Here is a 20,527-nt window from a genome sequence, read left to right as displayed (position 1 = left end):
CAGAACTTTATCTCACTAAAAATAATTGCACCAATGTTCGTCAACCAATCAGAATCGACCATTCAACAGCCCCTTGGTATAGGCTAAAATAAAAATGTTATAGGATAACTCAAATGTTACCCAATGCTGGTCAGTCTCGCACCATCTTTTGACATCAAAGTGCTTCTTGCTGAGCTCGGGATTAGGCTAATCGGTCTAATCCTACTTCGAGCGCAATTCTAGTCATTTTTTTTCATGTAGGGGGCACAATTTGAGATGTCTCGAACGCAGTATTATTCCCTCACATTTGATTGAAACCGAATTAAATCAGTTTTTCATAATATACATATAATATATCTTACACATGAGCATTATAGCTCGTGGAAAATGTGTGAATGTTGAAGCGTGCTGCTCTATCGCGTTTCCCGCCCTCCCTTCCCTGCTGCACGCGGCGCTAATTGGTGCTCTCTGCTCGAGCCAGCAGACACGAGCCCCACAGACGCGGACACCTCCGCCAAATTCACATTGAGTCCAGTCACACTGAGAGAACAGTTCTTCAGTCTTTTTATTTGTTTTCGTTTTATGTGTCTCCCCTCAATTAAGTTGAAGAGAGTTTAGTTTGGGAACAGCAGACACGTCTTTCAAAACATTTCAAGCATGACTTTGGATAATAACGGATTTTGAAGTGTCAAACTGCGCCTCAGACTTCCAGAAAATAACGACAGACACCAGCTCTCTCACAGGTAGGCTACTCTTTATTAATAATATTTCATTATTTTGTTGCATTTCAATGGTAGCCTGGATACTGGGAAGAAATATGCCCATCCTCAGCAGTTCATACATTTTGATGAGGTTTTAAGGTGCATCACTCAGAATAAGTGACAGTTTGTGTTTTATGACGGGCGATAGTCGTTAGTGATCATCTTTCCATTATAGTTATATTATTCATATGTTATATTATGTTATTAAAGATACTGTTAGCAATTAAAACGGTGGCATTGTAATATGTGTGATGCAGACTTTAGGATATAAAATGAATTGCTTACTCTCGTGAGAATACATATTTGCAGATATTCTGTGAGGTAGTAGTTGATCATGCATGACTCTCCCCTTTCTCTTCTCCTGTTATCTTTAACGTTAGGTGATAGCAAACATGTTTAATTTCAGAAGATTTAATTCCCAGCTGCGCTTTATTAAACATTCTCTTACTGGCAAGCAACTTAGTGTAAATCAAATATTTGACTTTAACAAGTGCATATGATAAAAAAGGCATCTTTACAAAAGCACAGATGTATTTATTACAGTAACACACATGCTTGCTATTGTATAGATTTCCATTTTATTTTTGTATTTGCATATATTATTATACATTTTAAACTAAAATAAATTTGAATCTAAAATAAATTAATATGTAAATAAAATAATATATATTTTATTTACATATTAATTTATTTTAGTTTAAAATGTAATTTGTAAATAATAATATATTGGTTAATTTATTAAATGAAATGATGTGAATTCTGATACAGGCTCCATGGGGACACTACCAGACAGACTATGTGGCATTACGTCACTTAAGTGTGGACTTGGAGGAGGAGGAGGGTCACAAAGGCTTAGGGCAGCATTTAAGGATCATTATTAGAATTTACCTCATGTCAAAGGTTTTTGTCTTAAATTGTCTTAAATTCCTATCTGCTATAACTTTGATCAACTTTTATGGATTAAACACCACAAAAACGCCCTTGGATGACTTAATGAATTAAGGAAAAGATTAATAAGGTTGTGAAAGCAGATAAGGTTTGTTTTCAAACGGCTGGCCAGATTTGCTGGTGAGGAATGTTTAATGGGAGTAAAGTGTGTCTGTTGTGTCTGTCAAGGGAATGAAAGATGGGAGATTCTCAGCCTGCCTCTGGTCCTCCTCACACGTCCACGCCAACAGCTGAGCTGGGATTGGCATTACCTCTTGACTCTTGAAGGGGACTGAAGTAAGCCAGGACGTAGTACTCGAGTGGGTTAGAGGGGGCTCTTTCTCTTCCCAGCGGTATTTGCCTCGTGTTAACTGGCCGGATAATACCTCTCTATGATGCACGCAGACTTTATGGAAACTCTAACACACCCCACCGTTTTATGGGGTGAGACCAAGAGAAAGTCTCAGTCATAAGCCACAGATGGAGTATACACACAATTTATAGACTATGAGAGTGTTCCTTATTAGTATTGCCTTATTAATATAAATATTAGCAGTTAATTTATCTATATTGATTATCTATATAAAACATGAGTGTATCTGTTTTTATTTCATTTGCATGCACAAGCACACATGCCGTACAGTATAGTTGTACCTGTGTTCTCAATATAATGTTTTGCTTAAAGGTGCCATAGAATGTGAAATTGAATTTATTTTGGCATAGTTTAATAACAAGAGTTCAGTACATGGACATGACATACAGTGAGTCTCAAACACCATTGTTTTCTCCTTCTTACTTAAATCTCGTTTTTGAAAAACACCCCTGAAAAATAGGCGAATCTCCACATAACACCGACTGTGACGCAACAGTCGGGATCATTAATATGTACGACTCCAAAAATTTGCATATGACAGCCCATGTTCAATGCCAGGCGGAACTGCGGAGCCGAAGCATGGCAGTTGCTCAGTGTTTGGATGTACACATGAACACAAAAGTATCTTTTAGTTCCTTCATCCGAGCCTCTGAAGAAACAATGGGTTAATTTTATTTTCTCTGGAAATTTCCAAACATTTCACCGACGACTGTTTCCTCAACTTGGGCCAATACAGAGCTGGCCTCGGATCGAGCTACCAAGCAACACTTTCTGATGTGTAATTGTTCAAGTTCAGACAGGTAATCTTTCTCTCAAAATCGTTCAATACTGTTTATGCATCAGTAAGTCAAGCCAGTGACTAAAATGTCAACTTCACATCGTTTCTTTTAGTAGGATGAAAAAAAACCTTATTTAAATTGTGAATAAATTATATACAGAAAGCGATCAAATTACAATCTTTCCACACAGCGCGAGTTTATCTGGACAACTCGTTATGAAATCAATGACGCACGTTACACTGCACAACGAAGCTCTTACTGTATGTACATCATCGTGTTTGCATTGGTGAAAGCGTTATGGTGTGTTCACACCGAACGCGAATAGAGCGTCAAATACGCGTCTATCGCGTCTAGTTAGACGCTTGAACATTCGCTCAAGTTCAAATTTTTCAACTTGCGCCGAAGACATTCGCGGCAACGCCCGGCGCGAATGATGCGTCTAGTCGCGTCTTTGCATTGACTTTGTATGTAATCCACTCGCGCAAATAATTAAATTCGCATTTGGTGTGAACACACCATTAGAGAGAGCAGAAACTGCGTTGCAATGATAAGATCTTCATTCTCGCGATCAACAGACTGTCATCTGCTTGTCAATGCTCATCACGGCAACATTTTATGTGATGGGAATAGATCTAAATACTTTAAAAACATCTCACGATTCGTTAATCTCGAAAGCTGTAATAGTAAAAACGTATAATAGCTGTAGTAAAATTATTTGAGAGAGTTTCACATGTAATACATAGCTATTTCATATGCAAACATGTCAGCCAATCACAGCAGTGGCCGCGGTTACACTGAATCCCACAGCAGACACGCCCCTTCAAACAGAGCGTTCAAATCAGAGGCTAAAATCAGGCTAGGAAAAATGCCTTTTATTTCTAAATTATGACTATTTTGATCTAAAAAACATACTAACATTATAAGGGCAACCCAGGAAACATTATAAAAAATAAATAAAAAAACATTCTAGGGCACCTTTAAGCAAGCTGGACCTCTGACATAAATGTGGAGAGGAAAACATGATACTAGCCTATAGGGTGGGGAGCTGGATTTCCTCTGTGTATGCTGAAGAATCAAAGTAGGGCAGTAATGATGGCAGTGGCAGTAATAAAGTGGCAGTGTGATGGATTCTAGTTGCTCTGAATGTGTGTGTCCGTGTCTAAGTGTGTTTACTGTACGTCCGTGGAGCATAGTGCCACCTGGGTGTTAAAAGGCTCTAGCACAGAAGTGTGATTTCTTTTTTTAGACTTCTGTCTCTTTTTCTCGTGCCTTTTCTCTCCGTCTGTCTCGCCTCACTGTCTCTCCTCACTACATCAGCAGTATATGAGCCAGTAAGACAAAAACACTTTTGATTCTTTTAAATCCTAGATTTCTTGACTCATTTAGAAGGCAGAAGGCTGTGCCCTAGTGCAGGAACTTCAGTTTAAACTCTTTGATAGAAAAGAAACAGTCTATCCTTTTTTTCTTTTTATTTTTAAAAGAAAAAGCGGGGCTTGCCATGCAAAAGTGCCATCATAATGCTTTGAAACTGAAAAATGGTACTTTCCTGTACAAATAAATCATTAGCAGCAAAAGCAGGGCAATTTCTTTCATTTGGATCATGAGATACACGGTCAGTGGCTTTATTTCATTAGATATATGTCAGATTTCTCACAGCTGATTGGTCCAGTTTTGGTTTGCGATCTCTTACCCGGAATGAAACGTCCTCCTCCGCAGGTTAGCTGTGTAATTTAAGTTACCATGGCGATGAACACCACCAAAAACCAATCCATCTTCTTAATCCCGAAAAAAAGAGTTTGCACAAATTAAACTAATACTTGGGTTGAGCCACCAAAACTTGCTTCATAGGCCATAGGTTTTTGGAACAGATCTGTTATGTTTTGGACACAACCCTTCTGGTCTTCCTAATAACCTGTGATACCTGAGTCCGTGTTTTTTTTTTTTCACTGATACTGTTTTAAGTGTGTGAATGTTTGTATCCTAAAATGACTGATTGACATGTTGCGTTCAGCTTTGACTCCTTCAAAGGGATTCTCACCTGAACACCCTTGATAAAAACCCCAAACTATGTCAAACCCCTCGTTTCTTATCCATCCTTCACACGGCCTAAACCTTACACCATCCGCCCCCTCTTCACCTGTGTGTGGGTAACAGTACAGTTTTTAATCCGCTCACTCAAAACACAGCTAATCGACAGGAGGCATTATCCGAGCACTTTGTCTGCTCTCAATTACGGCTATGGAGGTTCCGGGATGGATTGAATTACCCATAATTCCCTAAACCTGTCACTCACAGACAGACAGACAGACCGAGTGTCAGGTATTCCGGGCACATAATGAGGTTTGGGAATGTTGGCAGGGAGGAATTTCTTCGCTCTCTTTCTGCTCTCTGTCATTAGATATGCACCTGGCTCTCCTCGAGCTAAATGCAGGTATGAGAGCTAAAACACCATTCTTTAAAGATGAGAAGGGGGATTAAAAACATATCATTAAACATGGACTTGGCTCAAGCAGACAGGTCTAAAGAGAGTGCTTCGCCCTTTTTAATGTTTGCAGAACACAATTGAAAGCTTTTTTTTTTACTGTACTCTTTCCTCTGTCTAACATTGTGGAGATACTTGATATCTTTTTCATTTGCCAGGTGCAATGATCCATGGATGATGATGATAAGCTTCATGAACGGCTGTGGATATATAAAAAAAACTGCTAAAGTCAAAATTACAGACTGTAGGAAACATTTGTTGAGGATTAGAAATTAAATTTGAGAATAAATTGTTATGACATCGTCCTGCTGTGTGATTGGGCGTTTGAGTTGAGGCCAAAGGACTGCCCAAAGTGTCATGCGAACACTATTCAACGATTTACACTAAAGGTCTGCTTTTACTTTCGCTCCATATGTGAGCTGTCAGTCATTCAGTTACGTCCTGAGGCAATTATAATGTATTCACAACAAACAAGGGGAAATAAGATTTTACAAATGTTTTCATTATAGGTATTAAGTTGAGTTGTTTTCACATTCCGGGTCACAGAATCATGTATCACAGATTTTAAGTGGAATTATGACTGGAATATTTTTGAATTTTTTGTAAATGAGCAACTTTTTAATGTCAGTCTGTGTGAGTAAGTGGCTGCATACAGTGTGAATATGTCATTGCATTTATGTCTATGCTGAAAATAGTTAATTTAGAAAGAAGAGTAACAGCTGATCATGATTCACGTGATCTCAACATGGCACACGTCCCATAAACGGACACCCCAGAATAAAACAGCTTGTTCTAAAAGACTGACTGGAGTCTGGAGAGTGATATCTGGATTCTGTATCTAATGTGAGCATACTTTTAATGATATTTCTTAAAAATGTACGTTTATTTATTCATATGTAAAACATTTCTAAATAGATAAACTAAAAGCACCTTTATTGTGAAAATATGCTGCAGGGTCTGCACTGTAAACATGACAATTGCTATTAGTATTTCTGAGAAAACTGATGCTTGTGAAACCACATAAACAATAAATGCATTCAAAAATAGTAAAAACACTCACTTTACATTTACACCAGTTGGTGTCAGTATAAAGTCCAAGACCATGTATTTAAAATTTTGCAAACTTTTTGACGAAGGATATTTTTACTAACTACCTTTACTGACCACATTTTGCTTAGATATTTTCCTTATATATTAAAGCTACAATATGTAATTCTTTTTTTTCGCTGCTAGGGGTCGCTAACCTCTTACAATAACAAAGGCGTAGGTTGATGGAATGATGGAGAATGATGTAACTTGCTGTCATGCTGATGGATCTAATTATGTTTATGGATGAGTGAAAACATTCATGTTTTTTTAACATGACTGTGGTATGAAGCAGGTCGCGATTGCTAATAAGAGACAGATATCAGCGCCACACGCGAGTCCCACGGATATAAAGGAATAAGGACGTTTAATTCTGCCGAACTAACGTTACCCGCAAGTGCTGAATTAATACTCACACAGGTCAGTTTATTTGACGAATTAAACTTGTGAGGTAACGCAGCGCTGGTTCATTTGGTCTAATGTTACACTAATCAGCATTTGAGTGTGTTGTAAGTTATAATGTACATCTATGTGTTAGTTTGTTTGCTATTTGAGACCACCAGTAAGCTAGATCAACAATAGAATAACATATACATATTCTAACATTTCATCATGTTTGAGCTAGCCTATATAACATTGATTTGTTTTATGTATATTTGCTCACCTGTCTAATAAAGTTCATGCAAGAGCTGAGTCCCTGTCAAGTCCCGAAGCTCTGTCAAGTCCAAGTTAGTCGCGGACGTGGAACTCTCGGCATCTCAAAAACGCTACGCTGATATTGATCCTCGTTTTAGTTCTCCTTTTGTCCCAAAGTCCGCTAGGGCTGGGTTTCGATTCAAATTTCAAGAATCGATTTGATTCCGATTCTCAAGATCTTGAATCGATTCTCATTATTCGATTCGATTCGATCCGATCTGATCCGATCTTCGAGATTTAGATAAGTGTTTTTGAAAAAAGCATTTTTTCCCAGCTGTTACCTGAATTACAGGACTGTAGTTATGCAACATATTGATACTATTATTATAGACATTTAACTGCAAATTAATGGAGTATTGATGGTTGTAAAGAACAATCCCCCTTCCAGAGTGTTGATACAACTGCTTTCACAAACTTGCACTGGTGTAGACGACAGAGGACGCAGAGGTATATCAACAGCGTAGGGCTGTCGCGATTACCGCAATCTTGTAGTACTGCGCAACTGACAAGTCAACCGAGGATAGCAAGTAACCGCAGCAACCGCGATATTCACGTTTTTTTATAAGGCTATACCCTTCTTGTTTTGAACTTCATGCATGTGTATTGAATGTTAAACAAGTTCATTATGATAACAAACAAGACTGTTTATCGTGGTGATGTGTAGCCTACAGAGGTTTCGCACAGACAGTGAATGAGAGAGATCGGCAGAGCGCGTGCGATTACCGGCGTCTGTCTTTGAAGTCATATGTATTCGTGAAAAAGGTTGCCATGTCAAAGGAAAGCGAAATATTTGTCGTATCATCCTTTTAACGTTCACGTCACGGGTATTTGCCATAAATGCGCGTCAGCAGCAGCGCTGGTCAGCATTCCACAGCGCGAGGAAGCCGCGGGGAAATAAAATCAGCGAGTCACGCACTGAATCAATGCCATATTGGTCTCTAATAAGTGAAGCTTCAGCGTTACCCATGCGACGCATTGCTGCTCAGCTAAGCCTTGAAAAGTGTAACTCAAAGTTAAAAATAATTAGCACCTTGTTTCATTACATCTCTTTTAATGAATCAGCTTTTTTGAACGTGTTCGTTGAATGAACGAATGACTCACTCAAAGCCCGTTGTCATAACAATGTGCGCGCTGAGTGAAAGCCTTTCAATGCGCATACAGGGATCTCCCAGTCGCGGCAAGTTAAAGTTCACGGGGAAAATGTAAGCCTATTATTAAATCGATCCGCTGAGTTACGGATCGATCTTTAGAAATTAATATGAAAATCCATTCAGAATTGGTGAATCGATTTTTTCAACACAGCCCTAGTCCGCTTGCCATGATCCATAATGTTTGAACGAAACAACAACAGCTGGCCGCTAGACGTTACGCACTATGCAGTTTTCTACATCAGTCGCCATGGTTACTATTGCAGTACAGGCGGAAACCAGGGAGAGCGCGGATATTACATCACTGACAGGCGACAAGTGAACTTTTAAAATTGTGAATTTCTCTGAATTTACAATTTCTTGGAAACATTTAGGATAATGGAAGTACACAATTGAAAGAAATATATAACACGGTGCAAGTGGTTTTTGGATATTTTGATACAAAATTCTTACATATTGTACCTTTAAGGAAAATTACTTATGTTACTTACATTTTGTGTGAACAGCACCAAGTGTGAAAAGCACCTTTACACTACAACATTTCTTACAGTAGTGTAACGCAATGCAGTTGCTATTTATACTCGTGCAAACATCTACTGTACCACTTACACTTAGTATAAATACCCTTTGCTTTATTTGAAGTAATTCAACTTCAGTCATTTATGTATAATTAGAGTCAGGTGGAATAATAAATGAATGCTGCCAAACTAACTTAGCTCCATTTCAGTTCAACCAAAACAATTATTTTTTACTATCTCTGGCAGCAACAAAACCATATTTCTGTTTCTCATAATAATATTTTTTTTTACCTTTTGAATTTTTCCTCTTTAAGCAACAAAATAGTAGTTGTACAGGTGGCGACCATGTGAGCTGACACTCTAATATAACTAGGCTTTGGTTATATAAAATATTGAAGCCAGCCATATATCCACAGAGCAATATTTGAATGGTTATTCTGAGGGGGCAAATGATAGGATATTATTTATCTTCTTTAAAAACTGGTGTTGGTCTTAGAGAGCCCAACCGTCACCTTGAACATGATATGAATTTCATGTGATGTAACGAAGACAAATTTCCGTTGTATGTTGTGATTAGAATATTATGTAAACATAACATGGCCTTGGTGTCTGCGTGTGCTTATGTTGATATGAATATTATTTACACAGAGCAAGGGGGTAAGCCTTACACACGACTATGACCACGGTGAAAAAATTGACCCCTGCGTAGAATAACACGAATGCGTAACCCGAGCTCATAATAATGAACTAGCTCTGAACTTTTTTAAAGCTGAACTGTAGAGTAATGTAGTGGACTATGTCTGGGGTACGTGTAAGCTGTCCAGGAGATACAATGTGATGTCAAATCAGAGGAGGAAGAAAACATAAAAAATATGGGAAAGAAGTTCTATTGTTTGATATATGAACTTCCAAGACTCAGGCATTACCCAAGAGCCCCAGTGCAGATATCGTCATGACACTTGCTCTCTGAGATAGCTCCCTTAGCCCCTTTAAATCTGCCTTTACATGTCAAAAATGCTTTATGATCCATCATAATCAAAGCTATCTATGCCGCCTTGCTCTTTTAAATAAACAGACAAATCTGACTTATCTTTGTGTTGGAGTTAGAGATGTGTATATCTGCTGTGTGCATTCCTTAGTGACAATGTGTCTTTGTCAGATACATCTAAAAAAAATAGATTAACTGTGTTTCTGTTTTGTTTAACAATGCAGTGGATGTGTTTGGGTAGAAGTTGGTCATTCAAATAAATGGACACTATTTGCATGAAATTCAGTATTGGTGATTGATATTCAACAAGTAAAAAGGCAAAAAAAAAACTGACTTTGCAATATATTGTTTTAATGCGATATGTATATGAGAACAATTTCACCAGATGGAAAGACTGAATCATTCTAGAATAGAGTAGTGATTTTGTAGCGTAAATCTGAATAGAAAATAAAAATAAACTAATTACAAGCATAGATACATACAATAGAACAAAGATACGAATGATATAAACAGTGCTTTATCGAATAATCAAATGTAAAATAACACTGCATGGTCTTCACTGTAAAAATTGAATCTAATTGTTCTTTGTTAAAGCTACAAAAGTGATTTTCTCTTTGTCTTTTGTTTGATTAACATTAATGACAGATGGCAGAAGGTACTGTATATTAGGCTGCTGTCACATTTATGACCTAATGCATGCATCCAAAATAATGATACGCTCCTGTTTTGTTTCTTAATTGTTTATGTTCACTTAAGACATAAGCGACTGTTTGCGAGGATACTCGTGAGATGGGTATTTTGACAATTTTGTGTGTATGTGTTGTGTCTGTTTAAGCACAAAAAGTCGAGAAATAGAACTGAAATCAAGTTCCGAATTGATTTTTTATTGTTGAAGGTGGTGAATTTGTTCCAAAATGTGGAATTTTGGCCTGGCCATTTGAAAAAGTTCTTTAAAAGATGAATTTAGAGAGGATTTTACTCAACATGCCATACCACAGAACACTGTCAACACCCTCAAGCCCTCACTGACAAGTCTCTTAATTAATTCCTTTAAAGCAACCCTGGTAAAAAAATCTACGTAAACCCACTAGTTAGTTGTTGGACAACAAAGTTGAAGCCTCTCCATCCCCTCTTTCATTCATTCATTAATTTGCTCGTTCCTTCATTCAAAATAATGGGACCTTTTTGAGAGCCCCTGCTCTGGAGTGTGTGAATCCTTGTTCTTAATGATTCCCTGCAGGAAATGTCCAAATGAAGATGGACTACAACAGTTTTTTTCTCTCTCTCTCTCCCACAATTTCATGGCACTCTGTTGACTAATGAAGCAGAGATTCAGACATGATCGTCACCCCAGCCATTCAGCTTTTACAATAGTGTTTGTTGTAGAAGCAAGAAAGGGAGACGGGGACAGAGCAGACGAGAGATGGTGTGAGAAAATAAAAGAAAGGCATTTGAAAGAAGGCTGAAAGTGGCTGCTCTCATCAAGCTGACCTTTTGTTTAGAGACAAACAGATTTAGAAAGAGAGAGAGAAAGTATGTGTGTTGGTGGACAAAAGAAAGGACTTGAATAGAGCAGCAGCTGATGCAGAGCTGCTAAAATGCATAGGCATGCCTGAAAGAGACCACAGTAAAGCAGCTGAACATTTGTTCGGGATTTAACAAGACCTCAAACACCACACACACACACACACACACAAATATGCCCAGCCACTCCCTTGGATGTCCCTTAACTGTCCTCTCCATCACAGGTCCACAGCAGCAGAACTCTCCTCTCTCCCATCATGAAGACTGCTGGGGGGGAAAACAAAAAGCAGCAGAGGAACAGACATCAGCATCTCCACCAGGTCGGGTTGGGGCGATTCTCCAGTGTCTGGTGGTCTACATTGATGATGCTCTTCTTCTCTCTGCCCAAGGTGGACTGCATGAAGGAGAGTGTGCCTAGAGTTAAACTCGGCTACAAAGGTAAAATGTGTCCTTATGTGACTTTCAGACTTCAACATTCTCTTTATTCCTAAAAGCTTTTAATTTGCTCTATGTCGACAATTTGCTTTTTAGAATTATCTATTAAATCTTTAGTGTTTTGCTGAATTACCATGTATTTATTTTAAACATCTCCTGGAACGTTAGTCATTTTTAAAGGTTACATTTTGAAGTACATTTTGGAGTGTGATGAGAGGTTTACAGCTCACTTGTATGAGGTCAATATTTAGACTGAACATGTGACTGATTGAGTGTACATAAGGGATGTGCTGCATATCACAGTAGCAGTATGCAAGTTTTGTATATTGTATATACTGGGAACACACACACACACACACACACACACACACACACACACACACACACACACACACACACACACACACACACACACACACACACACACACACACACACACACACACACACACACACACACACACACACAGCTATCTAAATGAAGATATATGCCTTAGACGTCTACTGTTTTTAGATGAAGCTATTTTTAATGGCTATATAGTTCAAATAATTCCTCAATGAAAACTTTGTATCTTTAGAATGATAATACTTTTGCTTCATGATTTTTTTTTTGTTGCAAATAAGTATGTCCCCAATTGTTTGCAACAATTTGGCTCACTTCTAGAGACATTTTGTACTTAAACTATAGATAAGTAACTTCCACATACATCATCTCATGTATTCAATTACTTAGCAATGCCCCAGCAGCCGCGCAGAACACAATAGCAAATTGATTGCAATGATCTGGCAACAACCTACAACACCCTAGCATTATGGCAGCAAGTTTTGTACAGGTGAGCACCACTCAATAGGGAAAATCTGAGAAATTTGTCGATCGGTCTATATTTTGGATGACCATTTCTAGCGTGGTTACGCTCAAGTGATGCGGTGCTGCACCACCACGAAAGTTTGTATTTGCATGCATTTTTAAGCCTTGCCCGTTTAAACGTTTAAGTGAAACGTGAAAGAGAACTCAATCGATTTGGTACTCACGCACTGTCTAAGAGATGCTATTTTTGTTTATTAGGCTATCGCTCGTAATTTGTTTTGTGGCAAGCAGGACGAGGCTGAGGGCCGTGAGAGAACGGCACGAGGCCGGTGGCGTGATTACTAATGAGCATCACCTGCGCGCCGCACCGACCTTGTATCTCACGGAGGAGCTACGGAAACATGGGCGAGAGAGGACCAGCCTTCGCTCATTAGTAATCACGCATTAGTTCTCTCACGGCCCTTGGCCTCGTCCTGCTTGCCACAAGTTTCTTTGTTTTTTATCACTATTTACTTGTCTTCAGTAAGCTTGAGAGCTTGTTTACATACGTTAGTTAGATCAGTATTAGTTTTTGCGGTGATATCAAAAATGGTCTCAAGAATTGTAACATTCAAATGGTATCTAAAAATTTTATATCAACCTTATTTCAAGCAAAAATGACTATATTACGATATTGTTTTCATGAAATAAAATTACTCATATCGTTATGGTCATATCGCCCACCTCTTGCTTCATCAGAAATTCTAGGTCAAAATGACCCTTTCATAATGAAAGGATAAATAAGGCCATGACTCTGGTCTGGGATTTTACCCAGTACGTCACTGTAATTGGCTGCATCTCTTGTGGTATTTGCTAACCACTGTTGCATGCTGTGAGCGAACTCCCTCCCTCTACCTGTGGTTGTGTTTGATCGCTCGACTGCAGCTGCGGCTTCAAAGGTTTGATAAGTCAATAAGGCGTTAACGCTCTGATCTCAACAGTGATCCCACAAGCACAGCGCATTTTAGCTTATCACTGGAGTTACTTTGACAAAACCGTTGCAGTGCCAGTGCCACACACTCAAACACACACACATATTTAAGCTGTGTATTGGAGATAAAGGCAAGATAAACGTATGATGCTATAAAGTGAATGAAGCGTAAAAGAAACATCTGTTAAAAGTAACAACATACTCATTTAAGTGCACTGACACATGGATTGTTTAAAGTCATGCATACTTTGTCCACAGTCAAAGACGCATGATAAATCTGCACTGAGCTTTACAACATCAGTAGCACCACTGATTAGATACTATGTTGTTCTAGAACGTGTTTTTGATAGCGCTGAAAATTGATAAAGTGTCCCTTAGACATTAATGTTCTTTCTAACCAACAAGCAGTGATGAAAGTCTTTTCTCCATTTCTCACTTCTGCATTCGATCCCTGCCTCGATTTGAGAAGTGAACTGAATACGGCATTTGTTTTATGTAACTGAGGAAAATAAAATTTATAGCTCCCTAAAACTGCCCCACAGCATGCCAGAGCTACTGTAACAGACCCTCATCCATATCAGGAAACTCACGCCAATAAAAATATGAATGACTGTGGTGAGCCCTCTGTTTATTTTCAGTTTCTTTAGCATAAAAATCCTACATGCTGTGCTTCAGTTTGCCATATTTTAGTTGCTGTGCTGGTGAGAATGTAATATGATTGAGTGTAAAGAACAGACAGCTGCCTGGCTTGTGCTAGAAATGATGCTTTGTGCATTGACTGACCTCTGAAAAGATTTTCTTGATGTTTCCACAATGAAAATCTGTTTTATTGTATATATTGTTGTATACATACGTTTAAAGGTGAAAATAACCATTCATTTTACACTGCAAAAAATAATTTTCCTTGGAATATATCTGAATATGGTTTAAACAAGATACATGTGTGTGGGAACAACAACAAAACAGTGGCAATGGTACTGCAACTCAATTCTGGATTCTTCTGAAAACAAATCTTAATCTTAATATTTTACACAATTACAACCTTGCTTTTTAGTTACTTTTACTGGAAAACAAAACAAAATACAGATTGAGAAGTTATCAGTCTTTTAAAGCTGTCTATTCATATACGAGATTGGCTTTAAAAGATTATCTTATCCATTTAGCTGCAGTGAACGGGTCAGTTGGATCTTAAACTTGCTGTTCCACTCCATGTTTGGTCCTGTTGGAGAGGATGCAGAAGTACAGTCTTTCACAATCCATCATCTGAGCAGATGCTCTCATAAAAGCATCGGCACCGTTTCTGTATCAGTGCACTCCTTTAAAACAGAGTGTGTTATTATCCAGAAGTATGCAGCGCTGCATGCACACCTCAGGGCCGGTCGACTGTGTTTTCCTCTGAAAGGAAGGCTAAGAGGGGAACATCTGATCTGCATTAGATACATCTCATAATGTTCTCTGGAGTCAACTAAACAATATCCTTTCTGTCGTTAACATCACTCCTAGATGACAATGTCCAGTGAAACACATCAAAATATTATCTTCAGGTTGTGTAAATATTTCTATTAAAGACAGACTCCCTCTGCACAGGGCTCTTGAGTGAGGGATATTGATTGTTTTATGAGTTGTATATTTCTTGTGTTTGACGTAAAGTGTACATGCATGATGGTATAGACATGCATGAACGGTGACGTGTTGTGCAAACACAAAGCCTAATTTTGCAATAGGAAAACAGCAATATAAGGACTCAAAAGTATAGTATTCAATGGATTTATAACTATATGGCTCCCAGTTGGCTGTGGCTCTCTAAACAGATGTAAAACAAGCAGGTCATAAATATAGTCATGCGTCTTCCTAATGTACTGTACACAGAGTTAGACTAGTTTCCACTAGTTTGGCTCTCTTCCCAAACCACAGCCAGAATATTGATTACACCTAAGAGTGTAATCCTTTACCGTCCGAGAAATCTTAAAAGAAGTCTTACTCTGTGACATTAGCTTTAACATGCGGTCCAGTTTCTGGTGAATAGCTGGGGGTACCTTAATTTGTCTACCCCTCAAATTGTGCATTACTTTAGGTTTGTGTTTCACTCATCAACCTTTATGCTTTCCTGTTGCCTAAAGATAAATGATGTACCTGTAGGGCTGAAAAAGTTTGCAATGTAAAGCTTGAACTGTACACCATTATGTAAAGATTGAACTGAATGGACAATACCTTCTTTATGTTTCTACAGGGAGTCTGTGTTTCTATAGAATAATTATTAAGCCACCACGATCAGCAAACTGCATTACATTACAAGCTTATAAAATGTGACTCATAAGAAGTTCTTATTAAAGTTATTTCACTCTGTGGCCATTTTGACCATTGCCTTTCTAGTCATGGAAGTATAGCCCCTTTGTACTTGAATGGGAATAGTCTGACATTTCCAAAACTGTTGGCCAAGCTTACGTTTCAACATAGCCTATATCAAATGTTCAAATCACACAAAGGGTCTTCTACTGAAATAAAATGTATGTATACATATATTCATTCATACATTCCTACATATTCATTTACACCTATGTCTCATATTCTCTTGTCCATAAAATGAAAGTGAATGGTGACCATAGCTGTAAAAAAAATATTTGGTGAATAATAACTTAATTTCGCCTGTGAGTTGTCTGGACTACTTTTACTACTTTTTTCATTTTTTGCACTTTTTGAAGCTTTAGAACCCCAGAAGTGAGTTTTTCTTCCACATCTCTTTTATGGGAGAAAGCAGTTCGAACATTCTGCAATGTCTCCTTTGGTGTTCCATGTAGAAGAAATCATATAGTTTTAAGACATTTTTATTTTTTAGGTTTTATCGCTCTAAAGGCAGGAGTTCTATTACTATAGCTGCCATACTGACTGTTGCAATTTCTCCCATTCCTTTTTGTGGTCATGTCCTCCTTATACTCTCTTTAATTCATATAGTACTGCTATGAGTGGACGTGAGGGCTTTATTCTCCTGAAGGATTCAGATAAAGCCCTATAGCTCCAGATAAATCTCTGGATACCTCATTGCTAAGCAGGGATCTTTCAGCAGGGCTCTGACCTAAAACTGTTTGCAGAGTAGATTAGCATCAGCTAGTCAGGCGTTAGCATGAATGGAGTTTTATTTTGGAGCGGATTTTTTTGTCTTGTAAATATTGAACAGAAATGACCCATTCTTGACCCTACACCCCAGATAATTAATAGTTAAGTCCTAAGATTTATTCAACTCCTTAATGCTCTCGTCCCAAGACCCAACCACATCAGGGATGTTTAAACAATATTTGCGTCCATGGCTGACAGCAGGGGCAGAGAGGTAGCTGAAAATCGCGAGATATAAAGAATGAACGCCAAATGGTGTGTACCAGAATATGTAAAATTCAGAATTTAAAACAGAACAAAAAGAGGATCAGAAAACATAAATGAATCTATAGAACTGCTTTCCATGGTGTTTAAGTGCACTCTGCCAGATTTTCTTGCTTTGAGGCTGCTGGCAGATGGTTATGTTTGAGTGCATGGAGAGCAGAACATAGGGTGGAGAAATGTTAGGACTCTGTCCAAGTCTTCAAAGACTGTGTGCTTTAGTCAAACGTCATGACGTGTTAAATAAATATCTCAAGAATCACGTATCCAGAGAGTTCGGTTTGTACGAACCGAAGGGAATATGAACAAGGCTTAACAACGTCACCTTTAGAGATATTCCATCTCTCTTATGTTGGTGTTGATAGCTTGTAACTTTTAAGCTGATCTGTTATTGAGACAACTTTTGGCTTTCCTTCATTGAATGCGCAAACGCCAATCTCAACTGCTTCTCAGCTGTCTAAGCTGTTGACCAGGATTCTTCTGCAAGAATAACAGTATGTGTAATTGCTCCTCCAGAGAGCACAAGAGGTGAAATATGAAATATACTGCAAATGAACCACTGAGCTTATCTGCCTCAGTGCTGACGTGTGAGAATTGATAGGTGGAGCAATTCGATCCAGCTGAATTCTTATAGAATAGGCTCTTGGTTAATGTTTGGCAGGTGAAGTGAGGTTTTGTAAATGGGCGGATGCTAAATAGAGGATAACATTTTATCAAGATGGAATCTGAACACATAGATGACAGACAGCCCTGAGGTTATCGTTACTGTAGATCATACTGAATATAGAGATAATAGAGCCTCTCAGTACATTAGAAAAATGAGAGATTGGGGTGGGGTGGGTGCAATAGGTGTGAGATGGTAACATTTTAGATCTATTGCTACACTCAATGCTTACACAAACACACACACACAAACACTCACATGTTGGGTTTTCGTGTTTTATGAGGGCTTTTATGACACTTACACGTTAATTTAATGTTTATAGCCTGATTCAGATAATTTACAGTAGTCTTAAACAAGAATTTGTTGAGAAATGTTTGAGTTAATATTTTAATCTCTTCTGACTGCAGACTTGAGCACAGTTTGAGACATTGTTGAGATACCTTCTAAAATTCTAGAGGCACATGTGAGATCATTTATATCATTTTTTCTTGGAGATTTAAGCAAAGTAGGCCAATTCATTTTAGTGCTACTTAAATATTAACAAGACCTTTTTGGATTTTTATACATTTTTATATATATTTTTTTAAATAAACTTGCATTAGAAAAGCTTCAGTCATCGACCTGAATCTGTTTGTGCATACACTACATACTTTGTGTTTATGTATGTGTATTTTTTTATTGATGACCCTCATTTGACTTCTCCAGAGCTGATCCATTCTCAAAGTGTGGTGCCATTTGTGGGTTCCAGCCACGGACAGCAGTTTCAGACAGTACTTTTGGATGAGGAGAGAAGCCGATTACTGCTGGGAGCCAAAGACCACATTTACCTACTGGACCCAGACAACATCAATAAACACCCCAAAAAGGTAAACACACACCTTACAGGGCTAACACCTGCAGACATGCAGAATCAGGTTTCAGAAAAGGCACGTAAATACTTTACACTATGTGTGGTCTGGGGCAGAACGTAGCAAATTTTTTCCATAGAATCATTTAGAAGAGAATTCACTCACTCTCAGACTGGTTGACATTCATTTGGAAAAGCAGCTTTACATTGTGTTTTATAATAGATGTGAGAATGCATTTACTCATGTCACTTGCAAAAAAAAAACCCAAACAGATTCAGTATGTCAGGGTTTTGTCACTTCTGTCTAGTTTATTTCTTCGTTTTGTGACAGAGCTCTGACACTCCTGTTTTGTCATGTCTTTGTGTGGGCGCGCGGCTTCGAGCGTTCTCGAGCCGTGCGCTCTCTTGTCTGTATGCCTTGTTACATGTGCGGGCCGTGGTGTTTGGATCCCGGCACGTCAGTCTAGTTTGGTTTCGGTTCTGTGTCGGGATTCGGACATTCATGCTCTGTGTGTTTGTATTCTGTCGTGAGCTTTCGCTCATTCTCGTGCGCTCTGTCTTGTCGTGTGAGTGTGCGGTTTTGAGTTCGCTCGGACCGTAAGCTCTTCTGTCTGCGTGTCATGTGCTGTGTAGCACTCAGCTTGTGTTTTCACTAGCTGTGTGCCTTCATGTTGTCATGTTTTGTGTGAACACGTGGCTTATGAGTGTTTTCATTGGCTGCGTGTTCATGTCTCGTTTTGTGTGAGCACATGGCTTGTGATTTGTTTTACTGGCCATGTGCTCTCCTGTCAAATGTTTAGCCCCTCCCATCTTGTTAACAGATTATTGATTCATTTGCCCCACCTGTCCTCCCTTGTTACCTGCTTTGTTTGCTCTCCCTATTTATTCTCCTTGTGTTTTCGGTCCTGTGCTGGTTCGTCGTCTATCCTTGTCTGTCGTCGCCTCTTGTTTCGTGTTCATCCCAAGTCTAGTTGAAGTCTTGATTCCTGTCTTGGTTTCCCCCACGGGGTAGTTTTTGTTATATTTTACTACTTAATAAATACCCATTGTTCTGCACTTGAGCCCTCGCAACTTTCCCCAACCCAAACCCTGACACAGCTTTCCTTAAAATGAATAAAAACAGTGAAATGCAAACTCAGAATATCACACAAACCTGCGATAATATGTTACATTGTCTTTGCTGCAAACCTTCGATGATCCAGTTCAACCATACGAATAAGAAAAAAAATCACATTTGTTTTGTTTTTATTGCTGAAGTAAGAATGTTGAACTTTCTTCTCCTGCATCCTATTCTTTTGCAATTCAGAATGGCATCACATCTGCAGACATCCCACCTCTTTTGTGCGTACGCAACGTCTATACATCAGGCCCCTGGCCTGAAGACATCATGCACTCCTAGCTTTATATTACAATATGCCAAGTGTTAAACATACTAGCAACATCCTAGAAACATGTTAAAACATGTTAGCAACACAAGTGTTAAAGCATGCTATTAATGCCTTGAAACAGGAAGTTGTTTTAACTCAAACATACAATGTCCAATCTGCCTCAAACTTCACTTATGATAAGAGTCCTTGCCTGAAGACATCTACATGGCAATATTCAGTTATAGTCATAGCGCCACCAGCTGGTAGCAGGAACTGTGTCACATTTAATGATTTTGCCATTAATAATCCTCCTATATTTACCCATTTAAATGCATATTATTATTCTCAAGGCCATCGGGTGACGGTGGCACTGGTGCAAGGGTCCGTTCATTGAGTTTGAGTGAGTGTTTGTAAACTAGACAGTACTATGTGGATGTGCATTTGTTAGTCAGAATCACTTATACATTTTATGCCAAACAGGTGCATGTTTTTATTGTGAGAACAAATGCATTTTTCATTTTTCGTTTTAAAACTTTTGACTTGTCGACTGGTTACACTCCTGTACTTGGACAACATAATCTGGGTTAAACTAAGTACAAATCAAAACTGTTTATACCTTTCTAATCTCACAAAATGCTTGATAGCATGGTATGAGAGTCTCTGGATATGTTTAGTTTATGAATTCATTTATGGTAGTAGGTGTTCGAGTGTATTTATGTGTGTCTCTGCCATAAGAGGTCCTTTAGACTTTCTTTATACTTTCACTCCAACAAGTTCTCACAGTTATTTCACTGTCACTTCTAG

At 38.5% G+C, this 20,527-nt stretch overlaps 1 protein-coding gene across 1 annotated transcript in view; it reads left to right on the top strand.

Moving 5' to 3' along the window:
* Window positions 1–452: 452 nt before the first annotated feature.
* Window positions 453–20,527, top strand: part of sema3d (sema domain, immunoglobulin domain (Ig), short basic domain, secreted, (semaphorin) 3D) — a 65,147-nt gene continuing 45,072 nt past the window's right edge. Inside the window, exons 1-3 of the mRNA XM_056251164.1 lie at window positions 453–722; window positions 11,486–11,699; window positions 18,215–18,375. Coding sequence (XP_056107139.1) covers window positions 11,519–11,699; window positions 18,215–18,375 — 342 coding nt within the window. The 5' untranslated portion in view covers window positions 453–722; window positions 11,486–11,518. The remainder of the gene's footprint in view (window positions 723–11,485; window positions 11,700–18,214; window positions 18,376–20,527) is intronic.

The sequence above is a fragment of the Rhinichthys klamathensis genome, unplaced genomic scaffold (assembly GCF_029890125.1).
Source record: "Rhinichthys klamathensis goyatoka isolate OS25496 unplaced genomic scaffold, OSU_Roscu_1.1 h1tg000078l_1, whole genome shotgun sequence".
Classification (NCBI taxonomy): Eukaryota; Metazoa; Chordata; class Actinopteri; order Cypriniformes; family Leuciscidae; genus Rhinichthys; species Rhinichthys klamathensis.
This window is presented reverse-complemented; position numbering and strand designations above follow the sequence as displayed.